At 40.5% G+C, this 22,983-nt stretch overlaps 1 protein-coding gene across 2 annotated transcripts in view; it reads right to left on the bottom strand.

The window, feature by feature from the left end:
- The window catches only part of exoc4 (exocyst complex component 4), a 128,786-nt gene that overhangs the window by 25,329 nt on the left and 80,474 nt on the right, over window positions 1–22,983 (bottom strand). For both annotated transcript variants that reach the window (XM_067582507.1, XM_067582508.1), the window contains exons 12-16: window positions 20,058–20,160; window positions 18,929–19,045; window positions 7,446–7,582; window positions 5,118–5,273; window positions 3,171–3,349 (exon numbers count right to left, since the gene is read on the bottom strand). In XM_067582507.1, the coding sequence (XP_067438608.1) occupies window positions 3,171–3,349; window positions 5,118–5,273; window positions 7,446–7,582; window positions 18,929–19,045; window positions 20,058–20,160 (692 nt within the window). The remainder of the gene's footprint in view (window positions 1–3,170; window positions 3,350–5,117; window positions 5,274–7,445; window positions 7,583–18,928; window positions 19,046–20,057; window positions 20,161–22,983) is intronic.

Below are 22,983 nucleotides of genomic sequence, written 5' to 3'. Positions count from 1 at the left end.
AGGCTTTGTGACTAATTTGCTCGGCTGTTTTATCTCAGGTTAATGTTTGCACATGTGTCCCTATTTAATGTGTTGTTATTGTAATGTCTGGTTTGATGCAGCAGTTCCCTTCATCCAAGACAATTTTCTCCAATGGGAGACAATAAAGTAACCTTAACATTAACATACACACGTACATAACGTGTTGGTAGTCAACAGGTACATAAAGATCCAACGGGGCTACCAGATACACTGGCAAACATTATTAAAATGTCTCATATTCATACATACACACTCACACACACACACAGACAGTCAACAAAAAAAATGTCTGTCATGCTGGCATTGCCCTGCAGGCGTCTGTGTGTGTGTTCTTGGGTAAATATTGTCAGAGTGGATTAGAAGTCCAATGCTGCGACCAGATGGGTGATAAGATCCTTTTTCTCCAGCCACCTTCATGGCCAATCACCATCAGTGGTCTGTCTGTCTGCACACACACACACACACACACACACACACACACACACACACACACACACAGTCCTCATTACAAACACACATACACACAGGCTCACTTGCACACACTTCACAATTTGACACACACAGATGCACATAACTGCATGTGCACACGTTTAAATTGAATTCAGCACCATGAGGGAGATGGGGATTAAATGTGCATGCTTTTTACATATTATTCTCTATACTTTGGCATATCAATGTGTGTGACTCTACATCCGGTAGAATTCAATCACACTGGAAGGTGAGTAAACCAAAGGTCCACTGCAGGGATCACCCAGCCAAGGAGAGAATCTACCAGACCCTTACCACATGAAGAAAAAGAAAAACACAAAGAACAATGTTCACACTTCCAGGATGAGGAAGAAGCTGAAGTAAGGAAGGAAGGAAGGAAGAAAGAAAGCCCAAGAATGAATGAACAAGAAAGTAAGAAAGAGGAATGAAAGAAAGAAAAGGCAAAAAGAGAGAGAGGAAAATGAGTTGTTCATACCTGACTGCTTCTGTAATATAAAATCCAATTTGGAGAGGCATAGACGTGAGGCAGGGGGGTGGAGGATAAGATAAGGTGGGGTCCTTTTTCCCTGCCGTACCCTTGTCCCATCTTACACAGTGCATGCTTATGTACACACGCACACACACACATACACACGCCAACACCCATACCAACACACACGTAGTCTGTCATCAGCTTGGCAAACACTAAATAATGAACAATACGGAGGCTGTCCCAGCATGATAAGTGACTGCCCTATCCTTCCCATTAGTGCCACCCGGGAGAATTAATGATAATTATGTCACGTCCTTTCCCGTACTTTTATTGAATTCTTATCTATGAATAGACGAAGAAAGCTAGCGTAAGAGTGAGAGGGAAGGAAAGAGTTTAAAAAGAGATAGTGGCAAAGTCAAGCCCAAATGAGAATATCTGAAATTTCTCATTTAATTATTTTATGTCTAAAAGAAAAGTTGTGATACGGAACAGCAAAATAGCGCAAGTTCAATGAGCAATCAGTGGTCTGAAGCTAGAGAGTTGTGACAATGGCTGATAAAAGGTTGAAGCCCTCTCTTTATCCCTCCAGTAAAGGTGCATAATTTACCAGAGCCCTGCAAGTGAACCAAGATAATGCAGTGAATACAGCTTAAGTTTCTCCATAGTGCTGTAACACAACTACAGATGTGAATGAAAGAGCGATATAAAAGAAGGTGACGAAACATCTGCACACATTCTATAATTAATGTGGTGATAGATACTGTATAGTCAATGCCTGTTGGTGACAAATAAAATCAAAATGGATGTCTGTCCACATAAGAAACACAACAGACTCTAACGTGTGAGCATTTTTCAAGAAAAACAGAATATTTGGGAGCATCATGTTGTCAAGATTGATACGGTATTCCTCCAAATCTAGAAATTCAGCTTGAAGATATTTTAAAATATATTAAATATTAGATGAGCTTTTTAGAAATACATAAACAACACATTAATTAAACATGAGCTTAAGTATGACATCTGTATATGTTGTAAACATACAAGAAAAAGCAGTTGTGTAGTTTTGATGGAATAAGAAAGAAGCTCCAGCAAGCTATAGTACAGAAACAAGTGTGACTCTACTATGAGAGTCATTAAAGGGAGTAATGACTCCTTGATTGCTATCATGTTAATAAAAAAATATGGACTTGAGGACGAATATTACAAGAACCTTTATGAGAAGATTAAACATGTTCTCAATGTGATAATGACGATAAAAACATTACTGAAATGATCAGTGATTAACAAGACCTACATGCAGACTATGTGTTGGATGCAAACACAAACACACACACACACACACACAGACACCTCATTTTGATCAGTGATTAATGATACAAAAGTGATGACTGAGCAGGGAAAGTATGAAATGCTTTTAAGAGTCCTGATTAGAGTAGGCATTTATGCGCACACACTCGCAGAGGCAGAGCCAAGGATTATGAGTGTCTGTGTGTGTGTATAGTGCTCGTTGACAATTCCCGCAGAGAAGGTAATGAGTGTGTGATAATACACTAAAACAAGAACTTAATGAGGCACAGGTAAGAAGTGTTGCCACAAAACCACCGCAGCTAAGGATGAGAAAACTTCATAGACCCCTGACTATGATCCTGACATTGTTGTACATCTGTAGTGTATTCTGATCGATAACTGCTTAATGGCTGGAGAGACTTGTAGGAATGTCTCCTCGAAAAAACATACCCATGATGTAAGATTGCACTATACCTTAACATGTGGTATTACGGTGGCTTGTGCCCAGGCTTCACTAAACCATCATACTGCAATCCGTTGGATGTCCCTTGAACTCTCGCACATTTTATGCAAACATATACTCATGATCTTCCAAAAATAGTGATGTTTTTGGCAGCTATAAAAGACTTTCTAGCTGTGCCAAAGTGGATAAACAAGAAACTGACAAAACTGAGAAAGGATAATCTTACTTTTGGTACAATGCAACCATCTGACTAGCAGAATTCATGTGTCAAGGACAATATTCTGTTTTTTTATCAAGCAGAATAAACAGCGACAGATGTATGCTTCGGTGTCATTGTACTGTTTGTAGACACAAAATCTACTGCATATGTCAATGTTTGTGTATCAGTGTCAGTCACATTGTATTCATCATCTAGTGATGTCACAGCTTTATACTCACTTGAGGCGTGAGGCAGATTGGCGAAGAATGTCTTGAGGCGACAGGCGAGCCACTCCATGCTCTCATGAAGGTTGGCAAGAGCCTTCAGGTCGCTGACGTCACGGAGGATCTCATTCTGGGGGATTAACTTGTCTCCTAGGTTCCCAGTCAGCACCTCTGATTCCTTAGCAAATGCCGCCCTGAATGATGGAGAGAGGTTGAGCTGGCGGTATAAGAGTTTATGTGCTTGGAAGATTGGTCGGAATTAAATATTGTAAGCAAAACATCAATTGAACAATTGAACATCACTGTCTACCAGCAAATACCCTTCATCCAAAATGCCCGCTGTCAAAAAAGCGTTAGGACAAATATATTTCTGATGATCATGATGTATGACTATAAAAGAGCCTATAACCAGTCAGTGATATTAAATTATCTGAAGGAAATTACCAGTTATTGGTTTGCTGGTTGGACTCAAAATGTCTTATCTGCAGAGACAGTGAGGCTTACATAAATGCTATAATAGAAGCCAATTTTTCAAAGTTATAAGATTATAGATTGCTGAACGGAATGGATCTGCAAATGCATGTGTATATTTGTGTGTGTGTGTGTATGTGTGATGGGTTAAAATTTTATGATAATCACATGCTTAGGTGCACAATGACTTAGTGATGTGGGACTGAATTAAAGACTTGACCTTTATAGTGATGTACAAACTTCCAAACTAGTTGAACAGAAACAAGAGAAGGTGGATGGAACAAATTGGTGCAACAAAGAGAGTCAGAGAGCCAGAGAAAGTAAAGAACATAGAGTGTAGATAAGTAGATAAATACACAAATAGATCAAGGGGGGGGGGGGGGGGGATAGGAAGTTGGACAGGGTGTTTGGAATATTTTGCGGACATTAGAGGAATGGCCTTGCTAGTAGCTAAACAGCAGGTAGGAAAGAAAAACCACAGGTGATGGTGAACATTTAGAAATACATGATGAACAGAAGGCAGAGATTTGCTGGGTGGAAAAACAAAGACATTAAGATCAAAACCTTTTTTTTCCACTATATTTACAAGCACTTGTGTTTTTGGATGATAATTGACTTTGGAGACGGAGTGGGGAAGTTGGATAACTAAATCTCAACACCGCAGTACTGTGAGCACATGGCATGTGGACCAGTCTCCAGAGTCACCGGGATGCCCACAAGATCAAGATCCTTTTAACAACAGATGGGGAGAAAAAAAAAAAACACCAGACACACAAACACATATTATGTAGCTCACACATAGGCATGTGTAGCTTATTAATGAGGCTTTATTAAAGCACTGGGTTGCCAGCCGTGCCGAAGCTAATCCCCCTTTCATAGTGATGAAAACATCTACAGCTCTCAAATCAAACAGCCTTATGGTCTCCCTCTTGCTATCTCTCACAGCGTGTGCATGTTGGTCTGTATGTGTGTCTGAGGGAGGGAGAGCGCGCGCACACAACAGATTGACTTTCTTTGGCCACATAACCAATTTATTTATTTACTTTACTATTCCGCTCCGATGAACTCCAGTGTTCCCTGAAGAGAGCGCACATTCAAAAGGCAATTTCGATAAGACTGACCCCCCCCCTCTTCCCAGCCTCTGTCTGCTCTCCTTATATTTTCCTATTTTGTTCTTCTCTCGTTTCCTCACTTCCTTCAGATAGAGGGTGTTTAAAAGAGCAATCATGACTTCTTTTATGGGTGCATCTTAGTCAACAAGAGAGGGTTCAATAATATGTGAATAAAAGGGGTAAAGACGGATTATTTGCGTGATTGCTCAAGTGTGGTTTTGTGTGTCTACTTCTGCTTGTTTATGTGTGTAAAGTGTACTACAGAGACTTTCACATCTGCACACACATGAACATATTTACGTATGTATGAATGAGTTTGTGTACTAGTATGAATGTGCATGCCATCGTGAATGAGTTCTGTATATATCGGTGTGCGTACCGGGTAAAGTCCTCTTCATCCTCTCTCTTCTGTCGGGTCTGTCTGGGTTGGGCCATATTTGCCCAATTAGGAAGTGACTGGAGCAAACGACTGATATCCTCATCTTTAGACCAGGAAGCACTGATGGTCAGCTTCTCCTCACACTGGACTATTCCTCTGAGGACACACAGATACACAAAAACAAAATCCAACACAAAAAATAAGTAATAAAAAAACAAAACAAAACACCAATACATTTTTGTGTCATTGCCCTTAACAGACTTAAAGGGACAGTTTGGATTTTTTGAAGTGGGGTTGTAGGAGGTACGTATCCATAGTCAGTGTATTACCTACAGAAGATGGGGGTCGGTATGCCCCCAGTTTGGAGAAGCAGGCAGGAGTAGTGGCAGTGATGCCGAGCAATGTACTGCTGTGGACGGGGCCAGCAGCAAAATGTATTTTAGCCACCTAAATAAAGGCCCACCTTAAAAAATCAATATCAGTTTCTATATTTAGAATATTTTCACCGTTTTACTTTACCGTCAGACAGCCCTTTCCTTTGTCACTACGTTTTCTTTACCGTAGAACTTCCATATTCCTACTCACAGCAGCACTTTATGACCCAAACAGCTGATCTGCAAAGTAAGTACCTCATAGAACCCCACTTAATGTAAAAACAAGATTATAACAAGTTTAGAGCCACGCTAGAGGCCCTTGGAAGCTATAACCCATTATATAACAAAAAAATCAGTCAATTAAGGTATTGGCATCCTTAGATGTGCTGCCATTAGCATGTTAGCATGGTAAAATGTTTAAGTTAGTTGTAAATGATAAGTCATGCATGTACTACTTTAGCATGCTAACACTACTTGACAGAATTCCATGTTTGCAGGCTGAAACAAATTAATTCTTTAGTTTTAGAGATATCCCATCAAGAACTGAGGTGATGGAACAGTGGCAATCCCGACTTGCTTGTGGCGCAAGATGAAAAAGCGAGGCATCATCAAAGTTAATTGGATTAACCTTCTATGCACCAATAATGTCTGTGCTAAATTTCATGACAATCGATCCCTGGGTTGTTGATATTTCACTTACAAAAAGACCATCACTGCCCTGGAGAAGTGCAACATATGTAGCTAAAATGAGTTAGCTGCATAATACTAATATTTATACAGATAGATTAGTAGCAGTAATAGTCAGGTAGTTGTAAGTGTGATTGGTTCATGAGCAGCTGTACTGTCATAAAATAGAATAATAGGAGCACTGATTTGGTGTAAAGATGAATTGAGGCAGATTGCCAGCATGTATTTGCTTTGTCTGCATATGTCTGGGCTGGAGAAACTGCTAGGTTCTGCAATTAATATCATTCTAATACCTTGTACAGGAGACACAAGCTCTCTGGGGTTTCACATCCACACACACACACACACACACACACACACACACACACAGTAGAGGAAGGGGGGTTGAGAATGAGAATGAGAGAAACAGAGACTGGTTCATGTGTAAATGCACACAGGAACACAAACATACACATTACAGATCCCACAAACAAACACACATATACACGTTGGCAGCCACTGTTGGACTTTATCACTCGGAGGCCCCAGTGAGACTAAGGCTGACCTGTGACAGAGTCCAGATGGACTCCCAGCAGTCTGTCAGTCCTTTCCTGCATCTCCTGGCCCGTTCATCACTCCCTCTCTTTTCCCTCCAAATTCTCTAGCCCTCCCTTTACCTGGCCAGGTGTTACATGGTCCCAGGGGAGCACAGATGGATGGCCTTTCACAGCACCAATGTGCTTGCAATGGTGTGTGCGCATAATAAAAAGCAATAAGAACAAAATTCAAACCTTATTCCATATTCTACGAAGTATACAAGGATCGGAGTATACGATATTAAATCAAAGTCCTACTATGCTGTGAATACTTCATAGACAATCTGCTGTTCCACCTTTTTTATTGCGTTTAAAAACAGCTGCTGTTCAATTACCAAACATGTATCAGCAAAGATTTTTGCTAAGGAAAGCTTCCATGCACTTTGCAGATGTTACCCAACTTAAACAGCACAGATTTTTCCCTCAACAGTTTATCATCCAAAAGCCAAAAAGACAAAGTGACTCTGCTCGCTCTCTACAAAAGATGAGGTCAACAACCAAAATTACTAAAATGTAATATAAGAATGTTCCTTCATCACATTTTTTTGTTAATGGTATTTCATTGATTTCAACAGGTTTCAAGGACCAAATGATCATATTAACTAGGCAGAATATGAGTAACAAAAAGAAACATTTGGATTGCAGTATGATTTCAGCTCCTATTGCTGAAAGCTAGAATTCCCTTATTTTACCTGTAGGCTGTGTTGCAGATTTCCTTGTACTCTTTGAGTTTGTCACAGACCATTTCAAGGAACTGGTTGGAGTAGGCACTCAGGTCCTGCATTAGACTCATTAGATCCTGGATGGACTTCTCCACTACCACCGTGCTCTGGAGGCAGAAACAAAAAGAGAGCAATGAGTGTTTGGTTTTATTAGGACATAAACATGTTGAGTTTTCAGTTTTAAGTAGAGAGAAACAGACAGGGTAATGGACACAGAAAAAATAAAGGGGGACTATATTTTATGCAAGCGTCAGGTCAAATCCAGTCTGCTGTGGTGCCAGTGTATTAGGATGGCTCCAACTTCACTTGTCTATCTGTCACCTGCGGCTGGACTGATGACTGGTGCTGGAGAGCTTGTCAGGAGTCGAAACACTGTATTGGTGGAATGGATGATTCTTTGTGTGTAAGTGAATCAGCGTGAGTGCACATATTCGTGTGTGTGTGTGTGTGTTTTGAACTTCACCCATCACCAGGAGCCACGGCAGGGCTGTGACAGCAGCCATTACAGATTAGCCACTCCTGCGTGACTAATAGCTGGCCCGGGAACAGCAGAGCAGCTTCGTATTCCCAGACGCACTCACACATACACGCAGAGCAAACTTTTCAAAACACACACCTTTGAGCAATTCAAGAGCTGTTAAATGAGATTACAACTCAGTATGTTCCAGTTTGCTTGCTCCCAGCACTTAACCAATCTATCCTACATCTCCAATAATAGTGATAGCTTGCTATTAGTCTGGTGATAGCCTTGCTGCACCCACTCTGAAACCTGCTACAACTATGAGAGCAGTATTGTGTCTGGTGCAGAGTAATCCAATACAAAGATACAGAGAGAGGGAATATTAAAAATGTGATATCTATTCATCATTAATAGTCTTATTATTCATCTCACTATTTGTCCTATGTACACTTTGTATGGAGTTGCACTGTTAAGGTGTGAAATAACTATGTCATAGATTAATAAAATGGAAACCAGGTGATCTATTCCAGAGTCAACATCTTATTTACCATAACAAATGGTTAAGAGCTAAAATATGTAGTATGCTATGATATCAATAAAATGATGAATTGGAGAGAAGTAGAATTAACATGTAAACATCTACAGACAGTGAAGATTATCTCTACTTTTTTAGTATTAATAATACATTTTTATATAGTTCCTTAATATTCAAGGCTAGTAGCTAGCTGCCAAAGTAGCTGAGGAGACTGTAGGGGGCAGCAGTGACTGTAATTGATCATCAAAAAATACAGAGGAACCCCTGATGTGATAGAATGATATTAATATTAATAGGTCTTTCTCTGATTCAGTTTCCCCCCTCGCTCATTCTGTCACAAGCAGGCAAACAAGCATGCACATACATACACACACACACACACACACACAGAGGCCCACACACACGAACAGCAGCCACACCACTGAGAGAAGTAATGATCCATAGCAGTGCCCATGCCCATGGAGTGCTAACCAAGGCCTTGTCTCTGCCAAGGGAGCACCCTTTACTGTCCATGCCTGACTCCCTGTCAGCCTGCCCGGGTAGGAAGAAATACACAGACCCTGCAGGGGAGCTAGCTGTGTGTTTAGCTCTGCCAGCAGCTACCAGCACATTTTAGTGTAGGTTGGTGGTATTGTTAACCAATTTATATAATATAGTAATAAGAAATAGAGGTGGCAATGACATTGCTTTCAGTGTCTCTTACTGTGACTACAGTGATAATGTAATGATAATAATATGCTTTTTTTTTTTTATCCCTGAGGGGAAATTCTTTTTTTTACTTGCCTCCACCGGGGGAGGTCAGGTTGCAGGATCATCACCACCGAGGCTGCAAGGGATTCAGTGGGTGGCCGACAGAATGCATGACTGACTTCCTCAGACAACATTTTAGTGTAAATGGAGTGCATTAAGGCGCTATGGTATTTACAACCCATTTGACTTTCTTAAAAATTAGATTATTTGGATAAATCAAATTGGATTGATTTAGTTCAATCACAGCACCAATCCTTTAAGGGAATCTGGACTGCTGCGAAAGCAAAAGCTATAAGGATACATTAGGAAAAACATTAAACACTGTATTTACAAAGTAAACGGCATATAAGAATAGGGCAAATGTGGAATACATTAACAACTGATAATTTCAATTCTCTGTTATATGAAATCAATACAAAATCCCAGATTCCAGTATTATCTGAATGTGCTAAATAGTTTTAATACACATTAAAAATGAGATTCATTATTTAAAAAAGTGGGCAGATAGGACAAGTTCAAAGTTATAGTGCACAAGATTTGCGAAAATCCTTATATAAGAAGAAGAAAAGTAAAATTTGGAAATTTTGAGATATGCTATTGTCAAAAAGTTCATGTGTAGTCAGAATTATATAAGTGGCCCTCCACTCTTACTGCCTCTGCTTTGAGGACATAGAGCTCGATAGCAGGCCGCGCCACTGAATGGAGAAGAGAAAACAATGGATCCCTGATCTATTACTTCTGCTCTAACAAATGCTCTTGCACTCAGCCCCCTTGTCTAATTCTGCTCATTTAACACAGCCATTTGTCTTAGGCAGTAGAAATCATTAAAAAGTAATCAAGGGACAGATTGAGAAAGGGATGGCTGAGAGAGTGAGAGAGTGAGGGAGTGAGAGCGGTAGAGGGAGTGTGTTTTGCAATGTCTACTCTATCTTACTTGACCGTTACATAGGAGACGACATGCACTGTAGAGGCTTCTCTATCTAAGTCTATCTTACTCTCTTTCTAATGTTCCAAGCTTAAAGGTCAACATACTGTGCTATCATGTGAAAAACACCCACATTTATTGTGTAATTCTACTTCAATGTATTGTATTACCCCTGAAATTTAGCTTAGTTGCACTTTGCCTCTACTCTTTTACATCATTACAACGTAAAAGCCTAATAATCAAGGAAAATTAGTCCCTTAGAGTCCTGCAAATGGATCTCAGAATTTGCTGGGGTAAACTGCTGTCACTAAGAGTGAAATGATGGCCACGACCATACAGTAGTGGTTTAATGACAGCAACAAGGCAGACCTACCACTCAGACTGGCGCCTCAGAGGAAAAAGCTGTTAATGCATGGTCTTCACTACAGAAACCACCCAGAGCTGGCGCTAGTAGTTATTTCCTTTGGTGGAGTGAGTAAAAAGCACAAACAGGGAATGACATTAATAGAGTAAGAGTGCGGGGATGTAATCGCTAAGCCCCTCACTGTTACTGTATTCTGTTAGCTAAATGCAAGTGTCATCCTGAGGTAGACAGAGGACGTTAGGAAGAGGAAGTGCATGATATTTACTCAAGCTCTTTTTGACTGTCTAAGTGCATGCTGGGTGAATGGCAGTTCGTTTCCTAAGGTTTCGGCGTTGCATTTTCTAAGCTGTTGAAGTTGAGGGGGTGCTAGAATGGGAAACGGATCATGGATTTCCCCATTAAAATAGAGGGGTGCCCCCTTAGGGTTGTGCAAGGGTCAGAGTGTTTAACCCTTTGCTCCCTGCCATTTCACTCACACCCTGACCCCAAACCGCTGACTCGTGTAATGCCGTTGCCGCGCCATTCACACGTGTGACCGAGAGTTGCCGAAATAATACACACTCAGCAGTGCGTATACGCGACTGCGCGCACAACCAACAACAACACATGCAAAGATAACCTCTGTCCACCTCCTCCCCCCTTCTTATCCCATAGACACACACACAGCTTGTTCCTCTCCTGGGTAAAGGGGAGCTGGGCATGAGTGGGACATCGTCTTGACAGATCATTCATCAACGTCAGAGCGGAGCCACACTTCGAAGACTCCCCTGACACACACCGGATGGCCCTCATGCTCGTGCTTCCTCAACCACGACACATGCTCCTTTGTATGTGTGTGCATGTGAGTGGGTTTGTATTCAAGTTTGTTTAAGCTCTGACAACTGGGCAGTGTGCTTGTCCTCTCAAGTGTGTATAATGTCACTACAAAAAAGGGGTCACATATGAAGTTGCCCCTGACCCTCATGGGAATTGATTCAGGGATATAATCTAAAAATTTGAATTAATCTGCAAAACTCCACTTTCTTATTTGTCTTTATTGGTGCATTGGTCTAATTCACTGCATTTGAATATGATATCTTAATTTATCTGCACACAGATTTACTCGCTCACATACGTGCACACACAAACACACACACACCTAATTTCTTCTTATATGACCTGGAAGCCACCAATCAAGAGCTGTCACCTCTAATCGAGTCCAAGTAATCAACTCTCTGATGGACTGCAGTTTATATCATCACCTGAGTACCCATTCTCATCATCACCGTCATCTGCTTTTTGGATAAAATCTGAGGCATGTCACGTGACTGTCTATCATTAAATGATCAATTTGAGGGTGAAGGAAGTTAAAAGCAAATGATGTACACAAGGATTTAGCTGTTGTGTTCACAGTATGGCATAATAAACACGTTACTAAGAGATAAATACAAGCACGTAGCTGGGTAGACAAGATTGAGTTATTAAAAGAAAACATTTTATCTTTCACCTCCACTCCCATCACCTCTGATGCAAAGCTTAATTCTAACTGAGAGATGAGGAGCAATATCACACTTGAATGATTACAGATGGGCTTCCATATTACACACATCCTATTCACACCCACACACAAATGTAGTGTGAAATACGGGGTCCCTGCATAAACTAATCCTAGGAATCGCCACAGATTTGTCATTTGATTCCACATTGTAACACAAAAGTGCATTTTACTAATCTTCTCATGATCCTCTTGGCTTTTCTACACTCAGCATTGTATGATTGCTTTCTAGCAGATGTGAGAGTCATTACCATTTAATATAATCATTTATTCAATATTGTTATCAGTTATTATTAATCCTTTATCACAAAAACTTAGTGGGCTATCGATGGTTTGAGTGAGTGAATAAAGGTTGCATTGTATGAGAGAGTGAAAGAAATTATAACGCTGTTGTTCTGTGGGGGGTGTATGTTCCCCTCTGTGCACCATTAAGCCCATATGGAGCCATTGTATTGGCGCACATGCACACACATGTGTGTGCAGAGATACATAAACACACACACACACACAGCACAGCAACACAAAGATTGTCATTTGCAAATTCAGAGCTCTAACTTGCTTCTAAAAATTCAAGCTGTAACTTTTATCAGGCGCCCACAGCCAAAACCTTCTTTCCTTCAAACCAAAGGGCATGTTTGTGGTAGAGCTGACATTTCAACTCCTCTCTCTCTAACTCACTCACTCCAAAGGCAAAGATTATGTCTTGTTACACACAGAGACTCTGTCAGTGGTTGCACTGCATGGTGTGAACCTGTACTACCTTAGGCTGTAGCGGCTGTCTTTTTTTTCTTGATTCATTTAGATGTTCCCTCTTTAACTACACACACACAGACACGACATATACATTTATTATATATCTATTAAAATGTCTATAAATATGTACACACTATAAACAAAGCACAGCTGTGTCACATTTGTGAGAAAAGAACATCTCCATGGTGGAGGCAGGTTGGAGGCCCAGGGCAGCTGGGTGCAAGCCTCAGGAGTACATGTGTTTGGTGTGAGATAACCAGGCGAAGGTAGGTGGTGGGGATTGTTACACCTTAAGCAGTGAAGAAGGTGGGAGAGGAGGAAAAAAAGACTCGAAAACAGTCTTGGAATTTATCAGGATTCTCTGAGTCAGTTGAGTAGAAAAATAAAAAATGACTTCTCATAGTACCAGGGGAAATTGCTTATCAAGAAAAAGACTAAAACATACGGCAGTATATGAGATACAGTATGTATAATTGTTATTCCAATGCCAGATTTGTTCTTTTAAGTGTAGAAAGACCTATGTGTGTATAATTAAAACATTTAAGTGGACAAATCTGAAGTAAATGGTCTAAAACAAAACTTGAAGTATCATGTTTCAAAAAGTACACACATTATGTAATAATGTATAATGGGACATAACATTATAATTGAGGAGTGACTATGGATTGGTTCAACCTATTTGGAATTTCAGTACCTTAAATATGAAATACTGAATACATTTAAAAGTCGGTATGAGAATGAAGAAATAGCATTTCCTGTATGTACTGCAGCAAAAAGACTATGTTTTTTTGGTGCTGCCCTATCCTCTATAGATTATGGTTAAATAATCAAATATTTTAAAATACATATTTCAGGCATGAGGGGATTGGTGACTGACTCTTTTCACAGATGATAGAGAAGGAGACAAGGGCAGAGGAAGCAAACAATCAAGCAATTAAAGTGTATCAAGTTTCTCCTGCAACCTCTTTTTGACCTTTTAAGTGAATGAGAGAGAACCTGAACATCTTCAGAAACTGCACATCATTTAAGATCAAACAAGGCCAAGATGAGACCATATCAAATCAAATAATATTTTGAAACCACCACAGCGTCTAAGTGATTATAACTTTGTCTCTTTTGGTACGGCAGGAAGAGGAGATTTGAGGGAGTCATTTCAAGTACAGCCAACATTGCTCGGAGTAAATGTGGTATATTTTTTTATTGAGGTGCCTCACTCCTTGATAATTCTTAACAGCTGTAAAATTGTCAACTGGATATTCAGGCACAATCCATTTCATGACAGATAATGTAGAAGGGGGCTCCAGAAAACATTTGGACTAAATGGAAAAGCATTTAGATTATTTATTTTACTCTGAATAGGCCTATTTTGGCAGAATTAAAATGGGTGCCTGATGAGATTCTCTTTATTTTCTTTCTTTCTTTTTTGTATTAATAAACATGGGAATGGCTTTTGGTTTTGTTTCTGGTAATGTTTGTGGTGTGCTATTCTCTGTGTAGGGGGTAGTGCATGTTTGTGTGTGTGTGTATGTGTGCACAAATCACCCTAATACCCTCTTTCCTCCTTCCTCCCACTCCCACTTGTGTCCCAATCACAGGGCACGGCTGATGCAGCTAACAGGTGTATTGTGTTGTGATTGCTGTGTCTGTTGATGGGAGCTGTGTGCTGAGAGTCTCCTTAATAAAGAGAAGCCCCCCCCTACCCCACTCCCCATGCTCTAATCTCTACTGTGTGTGTGTTTATATGTGATGGTGGGGTGTTTGTGGGGTGGGGGGTGGGGGGGGGCAGCAGGGAGCCAATCAACAGGAAGCGATCAGCCCCCCACAAATAAACACTGCCTACACACATCATCGCAAATAAAAAGGTCAGTATCATTACAGTTGCTGGAGGTGGATGTGCGAGTGTGTGTGCATGCTCAAGTAACACGTGTATATATATGTGTGTGTAAGCCTGTTTCCACCCTCCTCTCTCACAAAGTTACATGTGAATATGAAATTTAAAAGGTCAACTTCATTAGCAGACCATTGGCAGGTGAATATATCTGCAATATGGTGAGTGCACTGGCAGCTGACACCGAGCGAATTAAATCAGTCTTTATCCAGCTCCAGAATGATAGAATCACCCCAAAACAGGCAGATACATGCGTGTATGAATAACAAATGCAAGGACATTTACACTAATACACAAAGGCACACACATACGCAGATACAAAAGGACTAGTTAGTGGCTATTTTTTGGAAACACGGGAGACAAAGCTGAATGATACTTAGCTGGAAAGAGAGGACCAGTGTGTAATGTAATTATGGCTCTGGTTGTGTGGTCTTGGCTGATGAAGTAAACAAGCAGAACACAAACAATTTATCCACACTCATGGACTCTCTCACAAGCACGAGCGCACCACACGAGCGGGGCGTGCAGGTGACTCGACGCCGCTTTCTTCAGGACATGTTTTAGTGGGTTTGTCTCGTGGCGCTCGTGTGAAGCTACATGCTCACATTGGGATGTTCAAGACAAACATGTGTATGCTTGTATGTTAGTGTGTCACAAAGTGAGCTGGTAAAAGGGGACATGTGTGGGGGGGGGGGTTCCACCAAGATTAATGGAGCCAATCTCCTGAGCTATCCAGCAGAGTGACCATACCCTCCCCTATCCTACTTTCTTCCTCTCTTCTATTCCCCATCTCTCTCTTCCCTTTACCCCTTTCCCTCGATCTAACTCTAATTAAATGAATCAATCAGTGGCAACACCAAAGCCGGACAGATAGCATCACACCGCTAGGGCTAACAGTGTGTATGTGTGTGGGTATATTGTTGGAGCAAGTCTAGTCTCTGGGATGAAAATAAAAGAAAAACAAGAATAAACCAGAATATCTACGATCATCCTAGATGAAAGGTAGAGAACAACAAAGTGAACAAGGAAGCAAGAAAGAAAGTCAGGTATAAAGTTAAAAAAAAACAGAAATAAACATAGCAAAGAGTGAGATTCTTGACTTGCATGGCTGCCTTCCTCTTTTCTTTAACACCACTGCTCCTCTATAGACTTATCAGCCAGGCTATGCTATCACACAGACGCATGAATGGACGTTAACCTTTCCCACTGAACTATATACTGTCCCAGTCAGCCCTTATCTCATGGTCCTAGTGGACAATATATAGCCGGTGTCAGGCTCATCATCATACCATTACTATATAATATACATAAATGATATATAAATGCAGCATTTGACACCACTGGTGCCTAGTGATAGGCAAATCATCACCCATATCAATATTACTTAATAACCTCGACCCAGACTGCATGTGTATTGCTTATTATGGGCTGTTTATCAAAACCTAAGGCGTGATATTCACCTTGACTCCTGTGCAGTGTTTCCATAAAGTTACTTTGTCCATTTCTACTGCCGAGATATAACTGACAAAGGGTCGAAACATTTGTATAACATAAATGTATTAAATAATATGGGTCCACTCCGAAAGTAAATGCTATGCATCCATAAATATTCACTTCATGCTGCAAAAGGGTAAGAAAAATAGACAAGCGGTAATGCTAGACCATATCATACAGCAAAGGGTCAGAAAATGTAAATTCTGTGTAGATATATATGGAAATGAGTGATGCCCAACTGTGTATATATATATATGCGTCTTCAAAAAAGTGTCACTGTGCATTACATTTCTGGCTCTAAACTCCCTAGCTCCCTTCCAGAACATACAAAACCGCACATGCTAAACGCTAATGTCTTCCTCCAATTGGAACTATTGAGCACATTAATGTGTGCTTCAGCGGTTGCAGAGAGCAGATGCGTCTATAAAATGTGCTCCCCTATGGTTTCCCGTATGTGGCTGCAGCCAAGGTGTATGAGAGTGTGTGTTTAATGTGGTGTAGCAATATTGAGCTCTCTTCCTCCCATCAGCCACACTGGCTCTGATGCCAGCGGTGTGTGTGTCTCTTTCTGATAACACCTGGCACAGAAAGCATCATGGCACTTAAAGGGAGCTCATACAGTACATATGTGCACGCAAACATACTCACACTCCATCTCCTGCATAGACACAAAGACACACACATAGACACACATGACCACATCTGCTTCATGATTGGAAACTCTTACAACCATTATATAATACTGTCACTATAATCTTTAATTATCCATTGCAGTCAAAGGGTTGGATAGATTCACCACCTGGCCAGATAGACGCTCCTGACATAAAGTAGTAAAAGTAATGTGCAATACTAGTTTAAATACCTACTTTAGTTCATGCTTTCTGGATAAAAAAGGTGTCAAACCCCTTTATCAAAAGCTTTCATGACAACTAAGTGAATAAAAACTACACACTGTGGAAGAGAGCAGTCTGTCTTTAGAATGTGAATGGCAGGGGAAGAAGAGCGGAAGGCTCTTTTATTTAGTCCAATTAAAAAAGGCAAAAAGTCCAAACAAAAGGAGTGTTTTATTGCACTCCCCACTATCAGCAGAAAGGCTCATTAGCCACAGCAGCATAATTAGCAAGATGCTGCACTCCTCGTTAAGGAGGGGCCCGAGCCGTAAACAAACCCTGCTGAACTCCAAACGCCCACGGTCTCTCTCTCTGTAATGAACTGCCACCGCTGTTCCCTCCCTGTGAGAGAACCAGGCACAGAGACAGGAAGGCTCTGACAGAAACATACACACAACGCAACGCAACACACACACACACACACACACACACTGACAAACACATGTCCAAGGTCTGCAACACAAATACCCACAGCACGAACAAACTGTCCTCCTTGACTACAGCATGAACAAACACACACATATCACACACATTTATGTCAAGGATGTATGAATCCAAAGCATACATTTTTACAATATTATAGATATGTAGAGCCATCCTCCACCAAAGGTTCAAAATGTCTGACAGCTGAGACATGAAAAAATCTTGCCAACTGTCTGGACCTCAACTTTGCTGTAATCCTCAACCTGCTGTTAGCCTGTTTTGAATGAGTAACAGCTGCCAAAAATCACCATTATGAGCCTTGAATGGTCAATATCATTTTTTAATTTTATTTTTCTAATTAAGTTTCTAGTTCTTAGTTAAGTTCAACAGTTTTCATTTTGACTATTTCTTTGAACAAAATTTGTCATTTTGAGCGGCAAAAATGAAATTACATTCACATTCAATGTATTAGGCTGGCGGCACAAATTTCACAGGGAGATTTCTTAATCTGCATGGAAAGATACCACTAGGGAGTACATGGGGAAATGTGTTTTTATGTGATTTGAGTGAATTGAGCCTTTTAGAGGGAAATAATGAGATTCACATAGACACATATACTGCCATATGTGTACTTGCATGCACACACACAGCTTGTAACACATAGAAAGACATCCCTAAAATAAGCACAAGCTCAGAGAAGCTGTATTACTTGTCTGTTAGTGTAGCCATGCAGTGACACAGTCAATGGTGTGTGTGTGTCATGTGTGGTTGCAGAGTGAATTTGAGCCAAAAACTCTCTACTTGTCTGGGTAGGACAGCCATCATTACTTTCTCTAGAAAATGGCCCTGGGAAAGAGAGAATGGTAGATGTGTGTGTGTGTGTGCGTGTGTGTGTGTGTGAGAGAGAGAGAGAGAGAGAGCAAGAAAGTGAGAGAGAGAGAAGTTTTATAACAAGCAGTTAGCAGTAGCTACAAACTCAAAAAAGATCAAGCACTATTTCAGGTGCAATTATGATCCTTTGAGATAGGTGGCATGGTGGCCATAATGATCTGAGAGAGAAACAGAGAGGGGGGAAAGAGTGTGTAAGTGTGTCTGTTTGTGTGTGTGTGTGTGTGTGTATGTCTGCCCCTGAACCAACAGAGATCATAGAAAACTGCAAGGTGAGTGTACTCAAGAGAGCCCTCCTCCATTGAACAGGCTACAAAGGGGAAACTGTGCCAAACAAACAGGTAGTGTGGATCTGGGTTTTTTTAAGCCTCTCTCACGTGGATATGTGCTAGACACACACACTGTGTATGTGAAAGTCTGAACCTTTTCACATCCAGTGTTCACAAGTTATTTCTATATGCATTCGATTCACTAATAACTAAGCTGGATGAAAGTGGAAAAATATAATATATAGTGGAAGGACACAACATGATGTGTGATGTTCCTCACCTGCAGCAGGGGTCTCTGGACGCCCAGAACCTTCATGGTGTCAGCACTGGCAAGGATCTTCAAGGGGTCAGCTGCCTTGCTCACTGCCTCAATTTCCTTGTTGATCTCTGTTCGCACCTAATGGTTAAGTGACAAAGGTTGACATTAAATGGGCCGTATTAAATGAGCAAGAGACAGGACGAGCACAAACCTCTGTGTTTTCCATGCGAATTGGAATCAAGCTACGGTAAATCAACTTTCTCTGAATGACCGACTAAATTGTCGAGTTCAGAAAACAGTTTTTCAGCTTGAATTTTGTTATTTTCCTATGTACTTTGTTTTGATTTGACATTTCCTGTAGGTGAAAATGTTCCTATCATTGTAAGTAAACTGCAGTTTCAAAGCAGTTTCCTATATTTTGTTGGAAAAACACTGCATGGCTCCAGATGGCTGTCTAGATAGAACACATCACTTGAGAAACTTAAAAGTTCAAATTTCTTGATAAAGCTTGAGGGCCAAATAGTTGCATAAATCAGAATAACAATTATGTATGCAGGTAAAATTATATTTGTTTGAGTAGAGCAGCTTTTAAAACCAAACAAACAGCACATAAAAGATGCAAAAGGTGTTTTATCTTAATGGTAATCTACTGTGTATGTACCAACACTCAGGAAACAGACTTATCTATCTATGGGGAACCATCTGCTTGGTAATTAAAGTTTAGTTGGGTAAGAGCAGGTATTCTATTGAGGTAATATTAAGAGGACTGAGACTCACAGTGGTCAACAGCACTATGCCACTGTGTTATTTAGTTCTATCAGTTTTATGAAATCCTGAGGGGGTACACCACAACATTCAGGCAAACTGACTTTCAAGGCTATGAGCACCACAATTCACATCAGCGTAATGATCTAATACACAAAAACATAAAAAAGACAGACTGTGACTTTCAATAACAGGCTACAAAAATACTTTTTCTTTACATAAAACGAGCACCAGTTTGTTATTTGGTGTTATCAGTGTCTCATAGCTCAAGTTTTTAATATTTAATTTAATTGTATTCTCTGCTCCAATGTTCCACTCAAGCATTGCTCTGAGTGCTGGTATACCACTCTGTCAGACAAAGGTATCAATTTGTCATTTCACTAACCTGGTTGAGGAAGAGGTCATTGATGTAGTAAGTGAGGAATGCTCGGAGTTGGCACTGCTTGGCTTGGCCTGGCCCCATGTTCATTTCTATCTCCTGAATGAACCTGTGTAGAAACAGTCCAGACAAACAAACATTAGAACAGCTATCCACAACATAACACCACCTGTAAATGGATGCTAATTCACCACCAAAATGTTTGAAAATGTTATCACAGGGGTAATGACACGCAGGCTTATGACCAGCCAGACAGTTACCTACATCAGCGGGTCCAGGCAGGGTAAGATCGGCCATGGGAACAAATTTTAAAAAGCTTTGTATGGCTCTCAAGGTGCCCTTGAGCAAGGTAGTTAAACTATAAGAAGTGGTGGAATGTAACTAAGTACATTTACTCAAGTACTGTGCTGATGTACAGTTTTAAGGTACTTGTACTTTACTTTAGTATTTCCACTTTATGCTACTTTGTACTTCTATTCCACTACATTTTAGAGGCAAATATTGTACTTTTTACTCCATTACATTCATTTTACAGTTATAGTTACTAGCTACTTTTCAGATCAATATTTTAGACATAAAAACATGTGATCATCCTTATAAAATAACTATACAATAGCATTGTTATACATTGTTAGACTACCCAACAGTATGAATTGTTGAGAAGGGCTTCATGTTGACAACTTAAAAATGCTGCTTACATGTCAGTAAATCAGTATTCATGTTCCATATATATATATTTATAACACTCTAAATCAGAACTCTTTGCATAATGAGCACTTTTACTTTAACACTTTAAGTACATTTTGCTGCCAGTACTTATGTACTTTTACTCAATTGAATGCAGGACTTATAATGGAGTATTTTTTTTTTATTGTGGTATTGCTACTTTACTTAAGTTAAAGATCTCAGTACTTCTTCCACCACTGCCTATAAGTGTTCCTATAAACTGTTCAGCTCCAGAAGTGTAAGACTTTAGTTAAACTTCGCAACTTTCAACATAAACATGTGCAACAGTACTGAGTGTTCTCAAGTAAAAGTCAAAAAATTCTAAAACTTCAGACACTAAACCTATTTACTGTTAATGATATAAAACGATTACAGCTTCAGTATGCATGCTCTCCGAGTTCCCTCAGAAAGCTGGTGTGTGGTTGGTCAGATAGGGTCAGACAGTAATGTATGGGTTGGTAGAGGCACATGCACACCTCGTTTGTCAGAGAATCATTGGTCACTGGCCTCGTCTCACACACACCACAGGGCAAACCATGCAAGAGCGAGTACCTTCTCAAGCGCTCAGCACATATAAATGCACAAATAAATCAAACTCCTCACAAAAGAATTCTTCGACCTACAAGACCTGTAATATATATGACCTAAACTTAAAGAAGAAAGAGAGAGATAGAGAACAAAAAGAAAGAAAAGGAAAAAGAAAAATGTTTCATGTGAGAAAATCATGAAAAACTGAGGACAGAAATGATACAGGATTGAAGCTACAATAATGACTCTAGATGGTGATTTGAGCAGAAGGAAGACTCCATGGCTTGGAAACAGTCTCTGTACTCTAGTAATGTGGAGACAAAACCAGGAGGCTGCAGCATTGCAGACAACCAGGGACACAGTCTATGCAGGAGCCATAGATCAGTGACGCTGGGTGATTGATTAGCAAAAGTTAAGCTTACATGTTCATACACTGTGACGGCCCTTTGGTTCTGCCATGGCCCATACAGAAACACACAAGCACACACGAAAAAAACCCATGCAGACAAACACACATGGAGAACAAGCTGTAAGATCACACCACTCAGCATTTGTACCCAATTAGTCAGCAAGAGCTGAGCCAAGTGTGTATGTGCACGTGGGTGTGAGTACGTGCATCCTTGGTTGTCAGAGAGCGCGAGAGAGAGACAGCGTGAGCGCAGAACCTAAACCTATTCTAAATCCTTCATTGATTCCCACTGAAACTCTACCACAACAGAAAGTTAAGCAGGAGAAACTCTTCTGAGGCCTTATTAAAACCGTCAGGCTTGCAAAACAATGGGGGGCCCAGATATACAGCTTCTCTGTATAAATATGTAGAAAGCACAACTTGAACGCTCCTCCTTTACAAAAAAAAAATACAATTTCTGCTGACAACTCCATCTCCAAAAATCGAGTTGCCGGTTTAAACGTGCATCGTGTCGCTCTGAGATCCATCTCTTGCTGTCATTATTGTCATTGTTTCAATACAAGTGTCAAGATGATGGATCTTCGAGTTAGAGTGTGAGCACAGATGGATTTTTGTAGGCAGGGGTGATAACGTTTGAGTAATGTAGCAGGGACGAGGCAGTAAAACGGCTTTGTCTATCCAGACGGCCATCTGGAGCAGAGCCGCAAGCCCCTTCATGAAGATACCCAACCCATGGGTGTTGCATGGAAGTTTAGCCAAGGTAACTGGGCTAAAAGGGCTGTTGGGGCCCACAATGAGAACCCCAAGAGCACGTCAGCAAATTTACATTTTAAGAGTATAAGAGTAGTGAGCAAAACAACATACAATAAACAAAATACTGTGTGAGAGGATTCAGAGAAATCATTCGGAATATAGAGTAGACAGGCTGGTTAAAATGCAAATGGGTAAATAACATGGGGGCAAAGCACAGCAGAGCTTAAAGATTTCCAAATGGATCCTGAAAGAAAATCCCTCTCAGCTCATTATCATTACCGCCACATCTTCCCAACGTCTGCCTCGCTGATGGCGTGACATAATGTACAGAGAGTAACAGCTCCTGGTGAAGATGATGGTGGTGATAACAAATTATGCCAAACAACTTAACACACACATACACACACATTTACCCATTCAAAAGCCATCAACTTGTCTCAACTCCAAATGAATCACAAACCACCAAAACCCAGCAGAGCACTATATCTTCGGGCTGTACAAGGCCATTTGCAGAAA

The sequence above is a fragment of the Thunnus thynnus genome, chromosome 23, assembly GCF_963924715.1.
Source record: "Thunnus thynnus chromosome 23, fThuThy2.1, whole genome shotgun sequence".
NCBI classification, from domain to species: domain Eukaryota; kingdom Metazoa; phylum Chordata; class Actinopteri; order Scombriformes; family Scombridae; genus Thunnus; species Thunnus thynnus.
The sequence above is the reverse complement of the archived record's forward strand: the minus strand, read 5'-3'. Positions and strand labels throughout refer to the sequence as shown.